Genomic DNA, 16,194 nt, shown 5'->3' with positions numbered 1-16,194 from the left:
AGTTGTGTAACAAGCAGACTGGATCCTCTGGACACTTTCGGGGGAGAAAGTAGTTACTTTTTATTCTTGTTTTCTAAGAAATGTCCAGTTTCGAGTGATTGTAGTGTGGATGGATTTTCTGGTTTTGTTAATTATTTCAGGTTTTAAACGAATGTTCATGAAAGAAGCTATTTGATTTACTGCAGAGAAAAATACTTTTTAGTCTAGATTTCTGCCCTGCTTAGATTTAAAAAAAAAAAAAAAGTATAAGCATGAATTGCCAATTCCACTTGATGTAAACAACTTTTTATACATAATATATATATAATAACTTATTGTATCAGTCCAGGTTCAGAAACTTGTGGTAGGCCAGTTTCAGATAGTTTCATTTCACCTGTAAACTGTATCACTTTTACTGATATTGTAATTTTCAAATGTATAATATGTTTACAGATGTGCCCTGCATTTAGTTGCTTTGTTCCTATTTTGATTTTTTTTCCTTTTTTTTCCTTTTTTTTTTTTTTTTTGTTGTTGTTGTTGTTGTTATTGTTGTTGAGTTTCCTGCCTGGTTGCCAAAAGCTAGGATGCTTCAGGCCCGTGTACATCAGTGAGGCATCCTTGAGCTTTAAAGCATTGAACAAACTGGAAAATGCAACACGCCACATACTGAACTGAGAAGAGTCTGTGTTTTGTGTTTCTTTCTTTTTTTTTTTTTAAATAAAAATTTTCAAAAAGTTAAAAAAAAAACCTTGATTAAAGAAAAACGAGGCTCCAGTTTGTTTTATAGGTTTTAAAGTTCTGCTGTGTGTTTAATTGCCTTGTGACCACTTGTCGCCTTAGGGCCAATTCCTTACTCCACTTTTTTTAAATGTCTATTTTGCTTGCCTGGAATTTTAAAGTTCTTCTGTTGCACAAATCACAAAAACAAAACAAAACAAAAAAATACTTCCTTGGTTTATGGCATACAAGATTGAATGAAGATAATCAAAATGAAAAGAAAAAAAATCCAGTTTCCTGAATTGGGATTTTTTAACTTAGAAGTAATACTTAGTACCTTTAAAGGCATTCACTTTCATAATTCCTTTTCCATAACTTTCAGGCCTCTGTACAGAGAAGCTAAAGAGAATGTACCCCTTCTCTGTCCAAGGGTTGAGAATCTCACTTCTTCTAAATGAAACAATGCAACATTTCACTTTGATTTCTCCACTGAAATTTTCTTGAAAATGTGGTTAGAGGTATATTAGTTAGAAATGTCTCTTAACTTTCTGGGATCTCTAGTGGCCCACCATATTAACTGTCAGTATTTTTTGGACATTGAGTTAATGGACTTAATTGCCTCAGTACAAGCAGGACTTTGGGACAGATATCTTTTGTGCTGTTTGATACTTGTCTCAATCTTTCTCCTTAGGTCCTCACACAATTCCTTACAGAGCACTTATTAAAAAAGTCTTATGAGTTCATCTGTTTTCTGATTTTTTTTGTGTGTGTAAGCTTCTAAAGAAACATCAGCTGTGATTAATTTAGCACATTTAAATAACAATATGTTGTTGGTATAAAGAATTTTCCTTCAACTCAGAGTATTAGTACTGTAGCATAAACCAAATACAGTCTAGAGGGGTTTTTAATATCCCTCCATTTAAAAGACTGAAAAAGATGTGTGTGTGTGGATGTATGTATGTTGGGGTGCTTGTATGTTGGGGAAAGATGAAGATACTAAGAATTAGTAAATGAATGTGTAAGACATTATTTAGTATTCAGAGAATGAAACTTGTATTTATTTTGTGCCATTTGTTTTCATTACATGGAATAAAGTTGGGTGGTTTAAATCCTTCAAGGGTAGTACTAGAAAAATGGCACTAAGGATGAAATCATGACCTATTTTTTTAATAGCTAAGAAACTAATTATGGGTGATGATTTCCTTTTCAGTTTGTCTTGATTGTAGGTTTTATGTCACATACCACTCAATTTTGTGTGAAAGTCTTGAATAATCTCCCTTCCCCACAAAAGACAGGGTGTATTTATCTTTTCTCTATTCATCCTCACTTCAACAACCTGAAGTTAATTGCATAGTATTTCCTCTAACCTTAGTAATGAACCTTCACATCAATAGTTTTTATGGTGTCTATAGTAGCCTGCCCTTCTGTACTTTCTAGGAGGGGATAGCCAATATCTTAAAAACTTGGTAGTGACATTTTTCCCCCTATCTTCCATCTGCCTTCCTAGTTACCACTCTGAATCTGGGGGAAAAAAAACCATAAACAAAAAACAGTGCTATAATTTTTTTCAAATGACAGTTTTTTAAAGAAAATGATACGGCAAGTTTTCCTTCACAGAATAGGACACAGCAGTAGTTGCACGCTTGGTTTCTAGACTTGTTGCCAGCCTTCACCAAAAGCTTTTTGGGGGTTGGGGAGGGAGGGAGCTTTAAGGTCAGAGAAAGGGCATGTAAATGTGAACTTGTACCAGATGGGCACGTGCAAGGAAATTAAAGACTTGGTTCAGTTTAAAAACCTGTCTAGGATGGTGGTGGTGGTAATTTTCTCTCAAGTCACTGCAAATTGCTAATGGTTTAATACCACTTCACCGTATTTTCAAATGATTCACTTTTATATATTAACCAACTGAAGAACTAGTATAGTGTAGTGGGCCAAAATGTATTTGGACAATAATTTCTATAAGTCCTGCTGATGTGTGCCTGCCAGAGTGGTTTTTGATAGGACTGTATTAGGAAGGGTAGGGTTGACTTCCCCAGTCTCCTAGAAGTTTGGTAGGAAAGCACAGGACAAGAGTAAAAATATAAGTTGCTTAAAGGTGGCCAGAAGAACACAAGACCTGAAAATCATTATTGATTTTCCCTTTGATGGCACGGATAGACTTCTGTGTTGAAGAAGGTAGTCTTCTGCTATGGATACCTTAAAATGTTTATGAACACTTAGATATAGATATGTGAGTGGCAAGACCATTCTGTTGGTGTAAACAATGATAAATTATCAACTCCACTCAAGGACTGGTCTACTGAGTTTTAAGAAAGGTCTTGAAACAGTTAAAGAATGCCAACAGTAGTGTGAGTTTTAAGTACACCGTCATAAAATGCCCAGCAAAACAATAGTGGACTGGAAACTCAAAAGACACCCTAAGCTGTGGTGGGATTGCTGGTTCAAACATTTCCTATTTAGAGAATTTTGTTCTGTCCAGAGTTCTGAAGCCATTTTATAACATTAGATGTCTGAAGGTTTGTTTTTTTGGGGGAGGGGGTGGTGGTGGTGGTGGAGTGTTGATACAGGGTTTCTCAGTATAGTCCTGGCTAGCCTGGAACTTGAGCTCTGTATACTAGGCTGGCCTCAAACTTAGATGCCTCTGCCTCCAAAGTGCTGGGATTGCCACCAAGCCTGGCAATGTCTTTTTGTTTATTTTGTTTTTTAACAGCCTTATTTGAAATAGTTCTAAGTGTTTACCCCAGCTCAGTTTTGCTTTCATTGTAATCTGTTTTAATCTATAGACCAAACAACTTAGATTAACATTACAATAGCTTTCTATATATATCCCCTTTCCTCAGGTGCTAAACAAAGGCTCCAAAATGAATACTGCTTTAGTAACATCTCTTATTCTTAAAATGCATATTTCTTTTACTAATTGTAAAGATTTGGTGTTAACAAAATGGTTTTAATATGTAAATATGAATGGATACTTTAAGTTCTACTTGTCTATTAAGTCTGCATTTATCTTTTGTAGATAATTTTTCACAATACATTTCATTAGGTATTGCATCTTTAGAATGAAAACAACTGTTTTGTCTTAGATTACGCCTGCTGCTGCTGCTGCTATGGGAAACTGAAAATCAAGAATGTGATGCACTTTTTAACATTACTATATACCATAGGTTGCTTTAATACCTTTTTTTGGTAGCACAGCCACTAACAAAAGTGAACAGAGTTTATTATTCTCTTCAGGAGTGAGTAGTAAAATTAGTCTGTAGTTTGTGTTGACTTACAAAGGGGACAGTAACTTAGGAAATAAATTTTTGGTTAATATTATATTTTGGCCTTAAAGTGTCTTCTACTACTGAAAATAGTTTAAATCATAGCTTTGTTTCTATTATACCCTCTGCTTCAAAAAGACTCGGCAAGAATTAGAGGAAGTCATTTCATTGTTTTGTTTTTAGTTGTCAGTAAGCTGGGTTTTTTTACATTTGTTTCAGAGAAGTAATGCTGCCCTAAATCAATCATATTTAGTTTAGTTATCAAGCTCCCGACTATTCTGCTTCTCTAGTATATATTCAAAGGTAAACAAAGTATAAGAATGCTACTTGACAAAGGATAAATATCTTTGCAAGCACATACTCAAACATGAAGGAGAAAAAGCCCAAAAAGTATAGAGAAGGGACACCAAATGAGGTGGAAGAATATGAGAATGATGTGTGGTCCAAAGCTATCTGGTTATATTTTGATGTTGCCAATATTGCAGAGCCAAAATTTTAATTTGCTTACTTAATATATTTGTTGGCCAGAGATCTATTTTTATATCAGTGTGCCTTGCATGTATATTAACTTTGGAAAGGCCATGTAGTAATGCCTGAGATGTTGATGGTTCTTACCACCTCACTGATTTTTATGCAGTTGAAATGTTTCATTCTTTTGCCCAACTGGTGCTCTCTGTTTAAAGTTATAGATCTTGTCAAACTGGAACTCTTTTATAAACTGGGGAAGTGACTTGCTTTTTCACTAATCCCCCACCCCCCTTTTAGTCTTAGTGGCTGGTCTGTAGTGGGAAATAGTAAAAAAGATTCTTCACTACCTACCCCCACCCTTAACACCACCTTCAAGTAATGTGATTATACCATTTCTTTGTGCGCTTTGAAAAAAGTTTCAGCTTGCTGTCTCCTTTAGTGTTATGAAAGGTATTATTAAAAGCATTGTTTGCAAAAATATAGGAAGATGATGTATGTCCACATTAATTTGGGGTTCTTTGTGAGCTTTAATCCAAGTTACTGGCTCATTCCAACAAAAATTTTATTGTTGAAGCACCTTGCTTAGGAATTTGTATTCATGTCTGCAACACTTGTCTCAAAATAATAAACTGTGCAATTCTTGTCAAAAAACAAAGACAGATCTGAACTCTCCCTAATGTGACTTGTTAGTTTCTGTATTTCCTGCCAGTGTAAATGTGAAAAGCTTTGCTTGCATTACGTTTTAGAAATGCATTTTGCACACTCATTTTTGCTGAAGCTCCATGAAAAGGTTAGATTTAAGTAGATGAATAAAGCTATGCACATGTTTTGAAAGTTTAATTTGTGTGTCATTACCAAAAGTAATCTGTCATTATTTTGCTGTTCTTAGCTTTACCATCTTTGGAAACATGGTTCAAAGTTATAATTCTGGGCTAGCTCATCAGTGGGACTAAAATGGAGGAAAACTGGCACCCACTGAATAAAGTTTAGTTGAAAAGAGAGCTTGACTTGTATCTGTTAAAGGGCTTTTCTTCAAACAGGGCAGTTGTGTCAGCTTTATAAACCATTGGATCCAATGCTCTTCTCAGTGAAATTTTGAATATTTATGAAAAAGAAATGGGAAGTCATTCAAACTGAAATGAAGGAAAGACCTTTGCTATATGAAGCTCTGACAATTTTATGTCATAAAGCTGGCTTAAAGGTAGGATAGCCTTTTTATTAACCTTTATTGCTTTAACATGAATTTGATTAACTGGATGATTTGAAATTAAAGTCATCAAGTTTAAAGGTGAAAACACAAGATTGTTTTAAAGATATATTAAAAAGCCCAAGTTGATCTGAGCAAGTTCAAAAGTTGGGCATGTTTGGTTAATTCACTGCAGTTGCATGTACTAAGTAGTTTCATTTACATGAAGTGTGCACTTACAAGGTTGTGTAGATGTGCTGGCCAGATCTTGTCATTCATCTTTTAACAGATAACTTTGGTAATTTCCTTAGGACATTTGTAGAAGAGTAGAAGATACTACCAATGGTGTTTTCCCAGGCTCCCAGATATAAGATATATTTCATTTTATAGCCTTTTCTATCTGAAAGAGGGATCCTTTTCTTTCATCTTGTTGTTGACTTTGAAAAGACAGCAAAAATTCTGTTTGTTCATAGTGACAATAACAAAATCTAGTAAAGATTCAAATTGTGGTCAGTGATGCATAACCTTATAAACACAGGCAGTAGCAAACAGCTTGGATGGCTTTGGCTACTCTTGAATGTCTGTCAGTAGTTGATTTACATCTTAGTAGTTGATTACATCTGTAATCCTGGCAACCAGAAGGCTGAAGCAAGAGGTTTGTGAGTTCAAAGCTAGACTAGCCTGCATGACTACAACATTCATAGTAAATGTATTGGAGAAGTAAAGTAATATTTTGTGTGCAGACATTTATTTATGATCTGGGTTGCCTTTTAATTTTGGAAAAGGATAATTAGTGCATTACAGTTATGTTAGAAGATGTTGGCCCTTTCCTGCTGAAATTTTTTTCAATACTTGTTTTGCCCAGTTTAAAAATAATAAAAGTAGATCTTTTCTAGATAGAAGAACAGTGACCAGAAATTTACTGTTTTGCTAAATAACTAACTACTTAGGTATTTACTAAAGCTGTTGCTGATGTTATGAATTCCAAGGAAGTGTCAGTTACATGATGATCTTCCTTTATTAATGTCTTACTTAATGTTCAGTGTTTTAAAAATACAAAATTACACTCTACAACCATACTCAGATTTACTTATTTTATCAGAAAAACTTGAGATTTGTAGATCAAATAAGACAATAAGTGTACATTGTTGAATAAAAAAGTTTAAAAGTTTTTGAGGTGTTTGTGTTTTTTTTTGTGTGCACTTTAACCTTTCTGAACATTTAGGTAGGATTGTGATATTGACTATTTTCCAAAGGTCAGTTGTGTCAGGATTGTCTTAAAGATACTATGATTGTTATATCTCTTCTTGAGACAGGGTCTCACTCTGTATATAGCTCTGGTTCTTCCTGAACTCACTGTATAGATCAGGTTGGCCTCAATCAATCTCAGATCCACCTGCCTCTGTCTCCCCAGTATTGGGATTAAAGGTTTGTACCACCACTGCCAGGTGGTTTGGGGGTTTTTTCAAGACTTGTTTTTTAAGAATAATAGCCAAAAAAGAGATTGGTACAAAGTATTTGAATCAGTCTCCAAGGCACTTTTTTTTTTTAAATGACATTTATTGTGGATTTTAGCGCTAACATTTGGAAGCAGTGTCTGGGCAGAACATAAAATTCTAGAGTGCTTAGCAAGATTTCATGCTTGAGGAATTTTGGAACTTTTACTTTACTATTGTTGTATTCTTCGGATTGATTGGATCTGAGAAGTCTGGGCATGGGATCCCCACTCTCTCCAGTGTTTGTAGTCTCCTCCATGATGGTCACATTCCAAGATATACTGATAACCACGATATCCAGGATACTGGTAGCAAACCCAACTAGAAAATTCAAAGCATGTTGCGTTATTAAATCTGATAATAACATACATCCCAAAACTTGAGTCCCTTTTTTTTTTTTCAACATCAAGTCATTAGTATGTTAGGTTCCAACTGATTAAAGATTAGCCTTAAGAAAAAGTAAAGGGGGCTAGAGAGATGGCTCAGAGATGACTTAGAGCACTGACTGCTTGCTCTTCCAGAGGTCCTGAGTTTGATACTCAGCCACATGGTGGCTCACAATCACCTATAATGTAATTCGATGCCCTCTTCTGGTATGTCTGAAGACAGCTACAGTGTATTCATAAACATAAATCTTTAAGAAAAATACAGGAATTATTTTGAAATGTGTTTCAACCTTGTTTTTGTACTTACGCCCCACACTGTATCTTCATGGAACCAACTTCATTGTTGAACCAACCCATGGCTTGCAAGGAAGGGTAGTCATCACAGATCTCCCACTGGCGTCCAATAAAGTTTTCTTTCTCAAAGATGGTGATCTTAGACTCCTTGTGATTCTATAATCCAGAAGTTTAAAGATTTTAGTAGTATAGTTATTCTAACTTAATAAATTATTATTATACCCATTTTCTGGCAAACATTGTTGGGCTTAACAGGGGTATTGTAAGAGAAAATCCAGCTGGGCTGTTATGGTGTACATATTCAGTCCCAAGCAGAGATAGATCTTTTTAAGTTGGAGGGATAGAACTAAACTTAGGGAAGAATCATAAGATAGAATATTTGTTAAGTTTCTAGCCCAGGCAAGTGTTACTCCCCAAATCAGGACCATTTTCAACTCTTAGAGATCTAATGGTTGGTTGGTTTCTGCTTAAACATTTTTATTCAAAGGTTGCTGGGTACTCTAGACTGGCCTTATAATCAAGATTGTCTTTTAAATTTCCTGGGTGCTAGAATTACAAGTATGTACCACCATGTCCAGCTCTCACAGACTAAATGCAGCCTCATGGAGGCTTCTATTTCGAACTGGGCTCACCATGTAGGGAGGAGGAGCATGAAGATTTGGTACTGAAGAGGGTAGTTCCTGCATACCTTATTCCTGAAGTAAGATATTTACTTATGGACAACTGGTTGTGATCTGCCATTGAATTCTTAGATCTGAATTTCTGACACTATGCTTTGTTTGCCTTGTTCTGCCTTACCAGCTCCAGATTCAGTCTACTGAAAACAGTCTGAAACCATGAGCTATCTTAGAAACAAGATTAGATGCTTCTCTATTTACACATAGTAGAATTCACAAAGATGTTACATCATTTTAAAGATAGACTAAAGTTTTAAGATTTAATTTAGAGCACAGCCTAGTTGTTGAATGATACCTGGTCTTAAAATTTTACATATCAATGTAGTGAAGTAACAGAAGAACTGCCTATACAGTACTTGGAGAAGTTGTACTTAAACATTAACCTGATTCTTCAGTGGAATCTTAACATACTCCAGTTTAACTGGCCATAAGTTTACTTTTTACATGATAAGTGGTTTCTCACTGATTGTCCTATAACAATTTGATCTTGAATATGTGCTTCCTTCCCCAGTAACAAGACCCTTTCTTTTTAGCATAAGTGGTAGATTTAAAGGGAGGGCACCCTGTTCTTTACTTTCATTCTTCCCATTACATTCAACATAATTGACAGAAGCAACACAAATACCAGTCTGACCTCATCCTTCTTTTACCCTGCCCCAATTCAAGTGGAAACTTCAGACTCACAGCAGAACAGATGGGGCGGAAGGACATGAGACGCTCAATATGATAGGCATTGCTCCCGCTCCAGGCATCCCATCGAGGGTATTCTCCTCTCTCCAGGATGAACTGTTGCCCACAGAAGCTGGTGTGCTCATAACCAATCCAGCTGTCAAAAAATAGATAGTAGTTCATGGTGCTCAAAACCTTTATGTCCTTAGGGAGAAGGCCTCTTTTGTTTTGAGTAAGTTTATAGTGGGATGAAATATCAAGCCAATCACTACACTCATGAACAGGGTTTTAAATGTATTTTGAACTTAGCCACTGAAGATAGAAGACCCTAGTAATGTGTATTAACAATGCTTTATTTCCATTTTAGTGATCCCCCTCTATCTGGGGATTGATGATCCAGTGACCATTTCTTTGGCTCTAGAGCTTTTAAGCCTCTTCCCTAAGAGCAATAGCATGATGGGATGGGTATCTGTTTTTGTTTCCTTTCTTTTTTTTTTTTTTTAAGATCTGTTATGTGTACAGTGTTCTGCCTGCATGCATACCAGAAGCGGGCACCAGATCTCATTATAGATGGTTATAGGCCATCATGTGGTTCCTGGGAATTGAATTCAGGTCCTCTGGAAGAGCAGCCTACACATTTAACCTCTGAGCCACCTCTCCACCCCCTCTCCTTGTTTGTTACTTTGAAGATTCTTGCTCTTGCTGTTCATACTTAAGATTCTTAATGGAGCATCCTAAGTTAACAACTTAGTCTTATCTATTGAAGCTGTTCGCCTGTTCTATAGGGCTGAAGAGCTCTATTGTGCTACAGAGCAGCTTGTGGAAGCTTGATCACATGCAAACCCACTTCTGCATAGGCCAACAAAAGTACTAGTGTGGGTTTACACCTGGGTCAGCCTGCCAAAATCAGAAGACAAAAGCTAAAGAATATTGCCAAGATTGATTTCCAACAAGAAATTTATGGAACACTGAAAACTAATAGTCTCTGGATCCTTGAGGTCTTGTTCCTTTTAATAGAGGAGTGGTGGTGCACACCTTTAATCCCAGCACTTGGGAGGCAGAGGTAGGAGGATCTATGCATTTGAGGCCAGTCTGGTCTACAGAGAGAGTTCCAGGACAGCCAGGCTTACACAGAGAAAAAAAAAAAAAAAGATTTTTCCCCTTTCCCTATTACATGGACGAGAAAAGCAGGTGGCCTGTGGACTTCAAAAGTACATATCAAAAAAAAAAAGTACATATCCAATTACTGTCCTGCCCCATTGTAAGTCTACTACCAAGATGTTAACATCACCTCTAGCTCTGAGTTACTTAATTTGGCATGTAATGATTTCCTTTAGAAAAAATAAGACAACTCTAAGAAATGATTGGCATCTGGGGAACATCTTCCTAGATCTTTACTCATGTTACCATGTCTAAAGAGATCTATCTGAAAAGGTTCTGAAGCTCTTTTGGTGCCCATACTCACGCGCCACACTCCACCTTAAGTGACCGGACATTATCAAAACTACGTTCAGAGACATTTGGGCAGGAGCTGGTGAACTCCATCCTCTTGCCCTGGAAGTTCTCCTGATCGTAGATGGTTATCTGAATGAGATTGAATGGGACAAGGAAGAGAACCAGGTATATCAGTAAGAATAGGGGTGCAAGTTAACAGCATTTTCATCACTAGCTACAACCTAGGATGCCTGATAAGGTCTCTTCCAGTGTAGACAGGGCAAAAAAAGGGTTTCAAATTGGTACCACTGCTCAGTGACATTAACATGTTCAGGCTAAGTTTATGATAGAAATGGTGTTCCAGGGACAACACAGAGCTCAATTAATAGATCAAGGACTTGTGAACTCTTATTCCACCAAGTGTCCTGCACCCATGTGATCCAGAGGTCAGTATTCTTGGATTGTTTTCTTTGTTTCCAAGGCATTAAGGGAGGATTGTGATAAATCTTTCATCCTTTCAACTAGAACCTGGTTCCTGATCTGGCAAGCTCCCCTAACTGTGAACTTGTCTCAGAGTTGACAACTGAGGAAAGGATTAAGGGTTAGGGGAATAGTAAAAGACCTGAGATCTGCTGCTTCAGCTCGTGACTAAATCCAACATCAGATTGAGAAGAGGGGCCTGCATCCCATGGCTTTTTGGGGGAGACCTAATGGCAAATTAGAATTGGCCTAGGAAACAAGCATCATCTCCCATCCATCATGGACCTTCAGAGTCACCCATCAGAAAAGCCATTTTTCAACAGTGTCTAGGTGTCAGATAGGCCTTTCCTCCTACAGAACAGTTTTGTTTTGGGGTGGGTACATTCTCAAGAATGGATACAGCCTGATAGTTACTATGTGCCAGAACCTCAGCCCTGCCCTGCTGGATCCTTCCATTTTTCATGTAATTGGCACAGCTTACCTTCCATGGCCCCAAAGACCCTGGCATAGGGTTGGTCTGAGCCATCTTGGTGGTTGGAAGAGTTTCTGGAAGAGAGAATACATATCAGTGATATGACTTTCAGGATGGGAGTAATGAGGTAAGGTATAGGAAAAAGGAGAAGAGGCTTACACAGTCCCAGATTATGGTTGAGATCCTGGCTCTAGGGCTACTACCAAAACCTAAGTTTTCTATCAATAAGCCTTTTACTTACAGTCACTGCAAAAATTAGAAAAGTGTCTCGAAAAACCAAAAAACAAAATTAGAAAAGTAATACAGATAAAATACTGCAAAAGTATTTGGTACTCTTGATAAATATTCCTTCTGTCCTCTTGCTTGCCTTCAAAGAACAACATTGTCTGGGTCTCACAGTATCAACTTCCTGACAACTGTATAGGCTCCTCATGTTTCTAGTGATTGAGTCAGTCAGCAGGGCCAGGATTCCCCACCTCACCTGCCACTGATTGAAAATGTAGCCTGTACTCCAACCCTTCGTGTCTTTTCAGCACCCAAATTGACCTATTCTGCATGTCCATGCCACCGTCTCCGCTCATAGACCTAGATGTTTTGACCTTGCTGCCTCAAGACTCCTCTGCCTTTTCCAGTCTGTAGAGTTTGACTTCTCTCTCACTTTTCAGCACTTATCACAGTACTCATTTATGTCAGTACTGAGTGTACACTGGGTCAACATCTCCATAGCAGGGCTGGAAATTCCTGTGTGATTGATACAGCACCATGCCAAAGCTGTGATGAGATGGAGCATAGCGTAACTTGAAATTAATGCCTGCTATTTGAAATAGTAGGTAGGAGGATTGCAAGTTCAATACCTATTTGGACCACTTAGACTCTGTCTCAAATTAATAAGTAAGGGCTATGAGTTTCAGGCTAGCTAGGGCTACATAGTGAAACTTAGTCTCAAAAAGAGAAGGGGAGCTGGGCAGTGGTGGCACACGCCTTTAATCCTAGCACTTGGGAGGCAGAGGCAGAGGAAGGCAGATCTCTAAGTTCGAGGCCAGCCTGGTCTACAGAGTGAGTTCCAGGACAGCCCAGGCTATAAAGAGAAACCCTGTCTCGAAAAAGCAAAAAAACAAAAACAAACAAACAAAAAAACCAAACCAAAAAACAAAAAACAAAAAAAAGAAGGGGGAAGTGTGGCTGGGGATATAGCTCAGTACTAGAGTCCTTGTGTGTGAACCCTTAGATTCAATTCCTAGTACTGTGTGTGAAGAAGAAAGGGTAATTATAGAAATAAAATGACTTGGGCTGGGTGTGGTGGTGCACACCTTTAATCCCAGCACTTGGGACGGAGAGGTAGGTGGATTTCTGTGAGTTCGAGGCCAGCCTGGTCTACAGATTGAGTTTCGGACAGCCAGGGCTACACAGAGAAACTCTGTCTTGAAAAGCCAAACCAAACCAAAATGAAATAGTCAATGGCTTACTTGATGTCAAACCCTGCTTTCCTTTTTTTTTTTTTTTTTTTTTTTTAAGATTTATTTATCTCGCCGGGCAGTGGTGGTGCGCGCCTTTAATCCCAGCACTTGGGAGGCAGAGGCAGGCGGATTTCTGAGTTCGAGGGCAGCCTGGTCTACAGAGTGAGTTCCAGGATGGCCAGGGCTACACAGAGAAACCCTGTCTCAAAAAACAAAACAAAAAAAAATCAACAAAAAAGATTTATTTATCTCATGTATATGAGTACACTGTAGCTGTCTTCAGACACACCAGAAGAGGGCATTGGATCTCATTACAGATGGTTTGAGCCACCATGTGATTGAACTCAGGACCTCTGGAAGAGCAGGCAGTGCTCTTAACTGCTGAGCCATCTCTCCAGCCCAAACCCTGCTTTATTTGAGTAATATATCTAGTCCTCATAAGTCAAATACCATCACCACTCCATTTTATGAATGAGGACCAAAGACCATAGAAGTTAAGCAGCTATCATTAGTGGAATGATGAGGAAAAGGAAAGGGAAGGGGGAAAGAAGACTGCCAGGTGTCTATCAGGTTTCTAGACCCAGAACCAACATTGAGGATCCAGCCCAGGAGCAAATGCATAAAAATTTTGGTATTTGTTTCTATGTGGAGTCTCCAAATAAGCAGCATCTCCTCCTTGCTACACCTGCCCTGTGCCCAATAACCTGCTGACTCTCAGTCTTGATTTCTAAGAATGTAGTTACTGCCATAGGCAACTACTTAAGGTAGCAAATGAAACTGTCCCCGACTTTCTCTACTTTCACAAGTTCTAATCTCTAGGCAGGATACAACTGGTTCTTCCTCTGCATCTGTCTATCGAGGAAAGGAGGGATAAAGGCACTGTCGTGGCCTTACTCACCCAGCTCCCGCTGCACAGTCTGGGTCTCCATGTGGTGCAGCTTCCTCTCCGGAGCCCCTCTTTATAGTCAGCCAGATGATGGCCAGCAGCTCTGTCAGCACTCTCTTTTCCCTCTCTCTTTGTTTCTCCTGATCCCCAGAGCTTTAGTGGCTCAGCCTACTGGGGGAGGTGTCTCTTAGAGCTTTGTTTAGGTAGGGTTCCAGAAGTTCAGAGGCCTAGGGAGATCTTCTCAGAGCACCTGGGAACTAAGGACAGAAGTACTACTCTACAGTGAATGCTTGTCCCTATCCTGTTCAGCCTAGGACCTACCTAAAATCTTGAAAGGTTTTATAAAACACATCAAAATGGACCATATGTATATGTACCCACAGATGTACACAGAGAGAGCGAGAGCGAGAGAGAGCGAGAGCGAGAGAGAGCGAGAGCGAGAGAGAGAGCGAGAGCGAGAGCGAGAGAGAGCGAGCGAGAGAGCGAGAGAGCGAGAGAGCGAGCGAGAGAGAGAGCGAGAGAGCGAGAGCGAGAGCGAGAGCGAGAGCGAGAGCGAGAGCGAGAGCGAGAGCGAGAGCGAGAGAGAGAGAGAGAAACCAAGAGTCATGGGGCACACCTTTGATCCCAGCACTCAGGAGGCAGAGGCAGTTGGATCTCTATGATTTCAGGGCCAGCCTGGCCTATATATTGAGTTCCTTGACGGCCCAGGCTATATAGTGAGATCCTGTCTAAAACAAACAAACAAACAAACAAATAAATAAAATAACTGAAAGTGTTTTTATAAAACTGAACATTTTTGAGAAAACAATGTTCTCAAAGCTCTGTATTCTGTTATTCTATATACAGCTGTATATGAGCTAAGCTTAATTACCACTGACATGTAGACCTGAATCTCACTTTGTTTCATTAAATATTCACTTTAATACTGTAGTTTGCTTTTAAAAATTTGGAGCTAATAACCTGGGGGAATTTTATTTTTGTTGTTATCACTTGTGTATGTGTTTGTGTATTTACATTGTTTACTCTGTGTGTGTGTATGTGTCTGAGTCAGAGAACTTCTTGTTTGTGAGAGTCAGTTCTCTCCTTCCACCGTGTGGGTTCCAGGCATTAAATTCAGTAGCAGGATTTAGCAGGGAGCATCTTTACCAGCTGAGCCATTTTGCTGTCCCCACCCCCCTTTTCTTAGTCCCCTTTCTCCCTTCCAGACTGCCATCATAGAAAAATACTTCTTTGCTCAACTACTTCTTCTTTCACTTCCTAATCTCTGGACTGGCTTAGATGGCCTCACCTTGTAGAAATTTCTTTAGAAACTAGAAATATTGGGATCCAACAGAGGGGACTGAGCCACTTGATTTAGGACAAAATTTTTCCCAATATACCTTTCTGTAGTCTTTGAACTTTAAGCAACAAGAATACATTTTATATTAGCCAGGCAGTGATGACCTTTAATTCCAGGCAGAGTTAGGCCTATGAGTTCATGGTCAGCCAGATCTATGGAGTGAGCTCTAGGACAGCCAGGGCTACACAGAGAAACCCTGTCTTGAAAATCTATATATAGTCAAACAGTTATTTTTGAAAAATAAATATCACATGATTATCTGCTTCTTCTATTTAGCTTGGTAAGTCCATTTTGAGAAAATGAATGAGTCTTGTGACTCTGGAAGAGGCACAGTGAAAATGTGACAAGTTCACTGCCCTGGCCCACTGTTGTGCTCGGCTGCTCAACCAACCTGCACTTCTTGGGACTTTTATTCACTCTCAGGATCTTTGGGGAGAGTTTTCTATTCGAATGAGTTGTTGGTTCTGTAAAGACTGATTTGGTTAATTTTTCCTTTCAGAGAGGAAATGGAAGCACAAGATCATTGCATGGGGGATTGTATGTGATTCTGTGAGTCCGCAAACCATTGATGTACATCCAGCGAGAATTCCTAAGCTGCCACTCCTACCACACACATCATTTTCTTTTATTACCTTAAATCCCAGAAACTTGAGGATTGTGAGGTCTCCTGTGCAAATTACCAAGTTTTCAAAAAGATAGCCTGCTATGGGGGCTTGAGGGGCTGTTGCTTCTTTCGTGACACTGGGAATCAAACCCAGGGCCTGCACGTGTAAGACCAGCGCTCTAGCCCCAAGCCAAGTCTCTTCGCAAAGATGTGGAACATTCCTCCCTCCTTGTTATCTGAGACTCTGCTTTGCCTGGCCTACATGGATCTTACCTCAGAGCTCCAGCTCCCAGCCTCATCTCTTTTCAGGGAACTTAGGGCAAGGGCTACCCAAAGAGTAGAAATGAAGGGAGCAACCAGTGTGTGATCCCTTCCCAGACTGGGTTT

General features: G+C 38.9%; 1 protein-coding gene across 2 annotated transcripts; it reads right to left on the bottom strand.

Annotated features, from left to right (window-relative positions):
* Positions 1 to 7,139: 7,139 nt before the first annotated feature.
* On the bottom strand, positions 7,140 to 13,913 carry Cryba1 (crystallin beta A1). Of its 2 annotated transcripts, XM_028759390.1 has the most exons (6): positions 13,877 to 13,913; positions 11,531 to 11,595; positions 10,601 to 10,719; positions 9,151 to 9,292; positions 7,803 to 7,945; positions 7,140 to 7,430 (listed from the first exon to the last, which is right to left on the bottom strand). In XM_028759390.1, exons 1-6 carry the CDS (start codon positions 13,905 to 13,907, stop codon positions 7,283 to 7,285), a joined length of 648 nt encoding a protein of 215 aa, XP_028615223.1. In that variant the 5' UTR covers positions 13,908 to 13,913; the 3' UTR covers positions 7,140 to 7,282. The 2 variants fall into 2 exon arrangements, with proteins under 2 accessions (XP_028615223.1, XP_028615224.1); XM_028759391.1 differs by lacking the exon at positions 9,151 to 9,292.
* Between the last annotated feature and the right edge of the window lie 2,281 nt (positions 13,914 to 16,194).

Source organism: Grammomys surdaster, unplaced genomic scaffold, assembly GCF_004785775.1.
Source record: "Grammomys surdaster isolate TR1022 unplaced genomic scaffold, NIH_TR_1.0 126278, whole genome shotgun sequence".
Classification (NCBI taxonomy): Eukaryota; Metazoa; Chordata; class Mammalia; order Rodentia; family Muridae; genus Grammomys; species Grammomys surdaster.
Note: the sequence above shows the minus strand (reverse complement) of the source record. Positions and strands in the feature narration are given on the sequence as shown.

Excerpts from the sequence above, each read along its gene's own strand:
- Cryba1 (XM_028759390.1), bottom strand. The coding sequence starts at position 13,907 with ATGGAGACCCAGACTGTGCAGCGGGAGCTGG. Across the intron at positions 10,720-11,530 it reads GGTCTTTGGGGCCATGGAAG|ATAACCATCTACGATCAGGA; the intron begins GTAAGCTGTGCC and ends AATCTCATTCAG. Across the intron at positions 7,946-9,150 it reads TCCGCCCCATCTGTTCTGCT|AATCACAAGGAGTCTAAGAT; the intron begins GTGAGTCTGAAG and ends TCTGGATTATAG.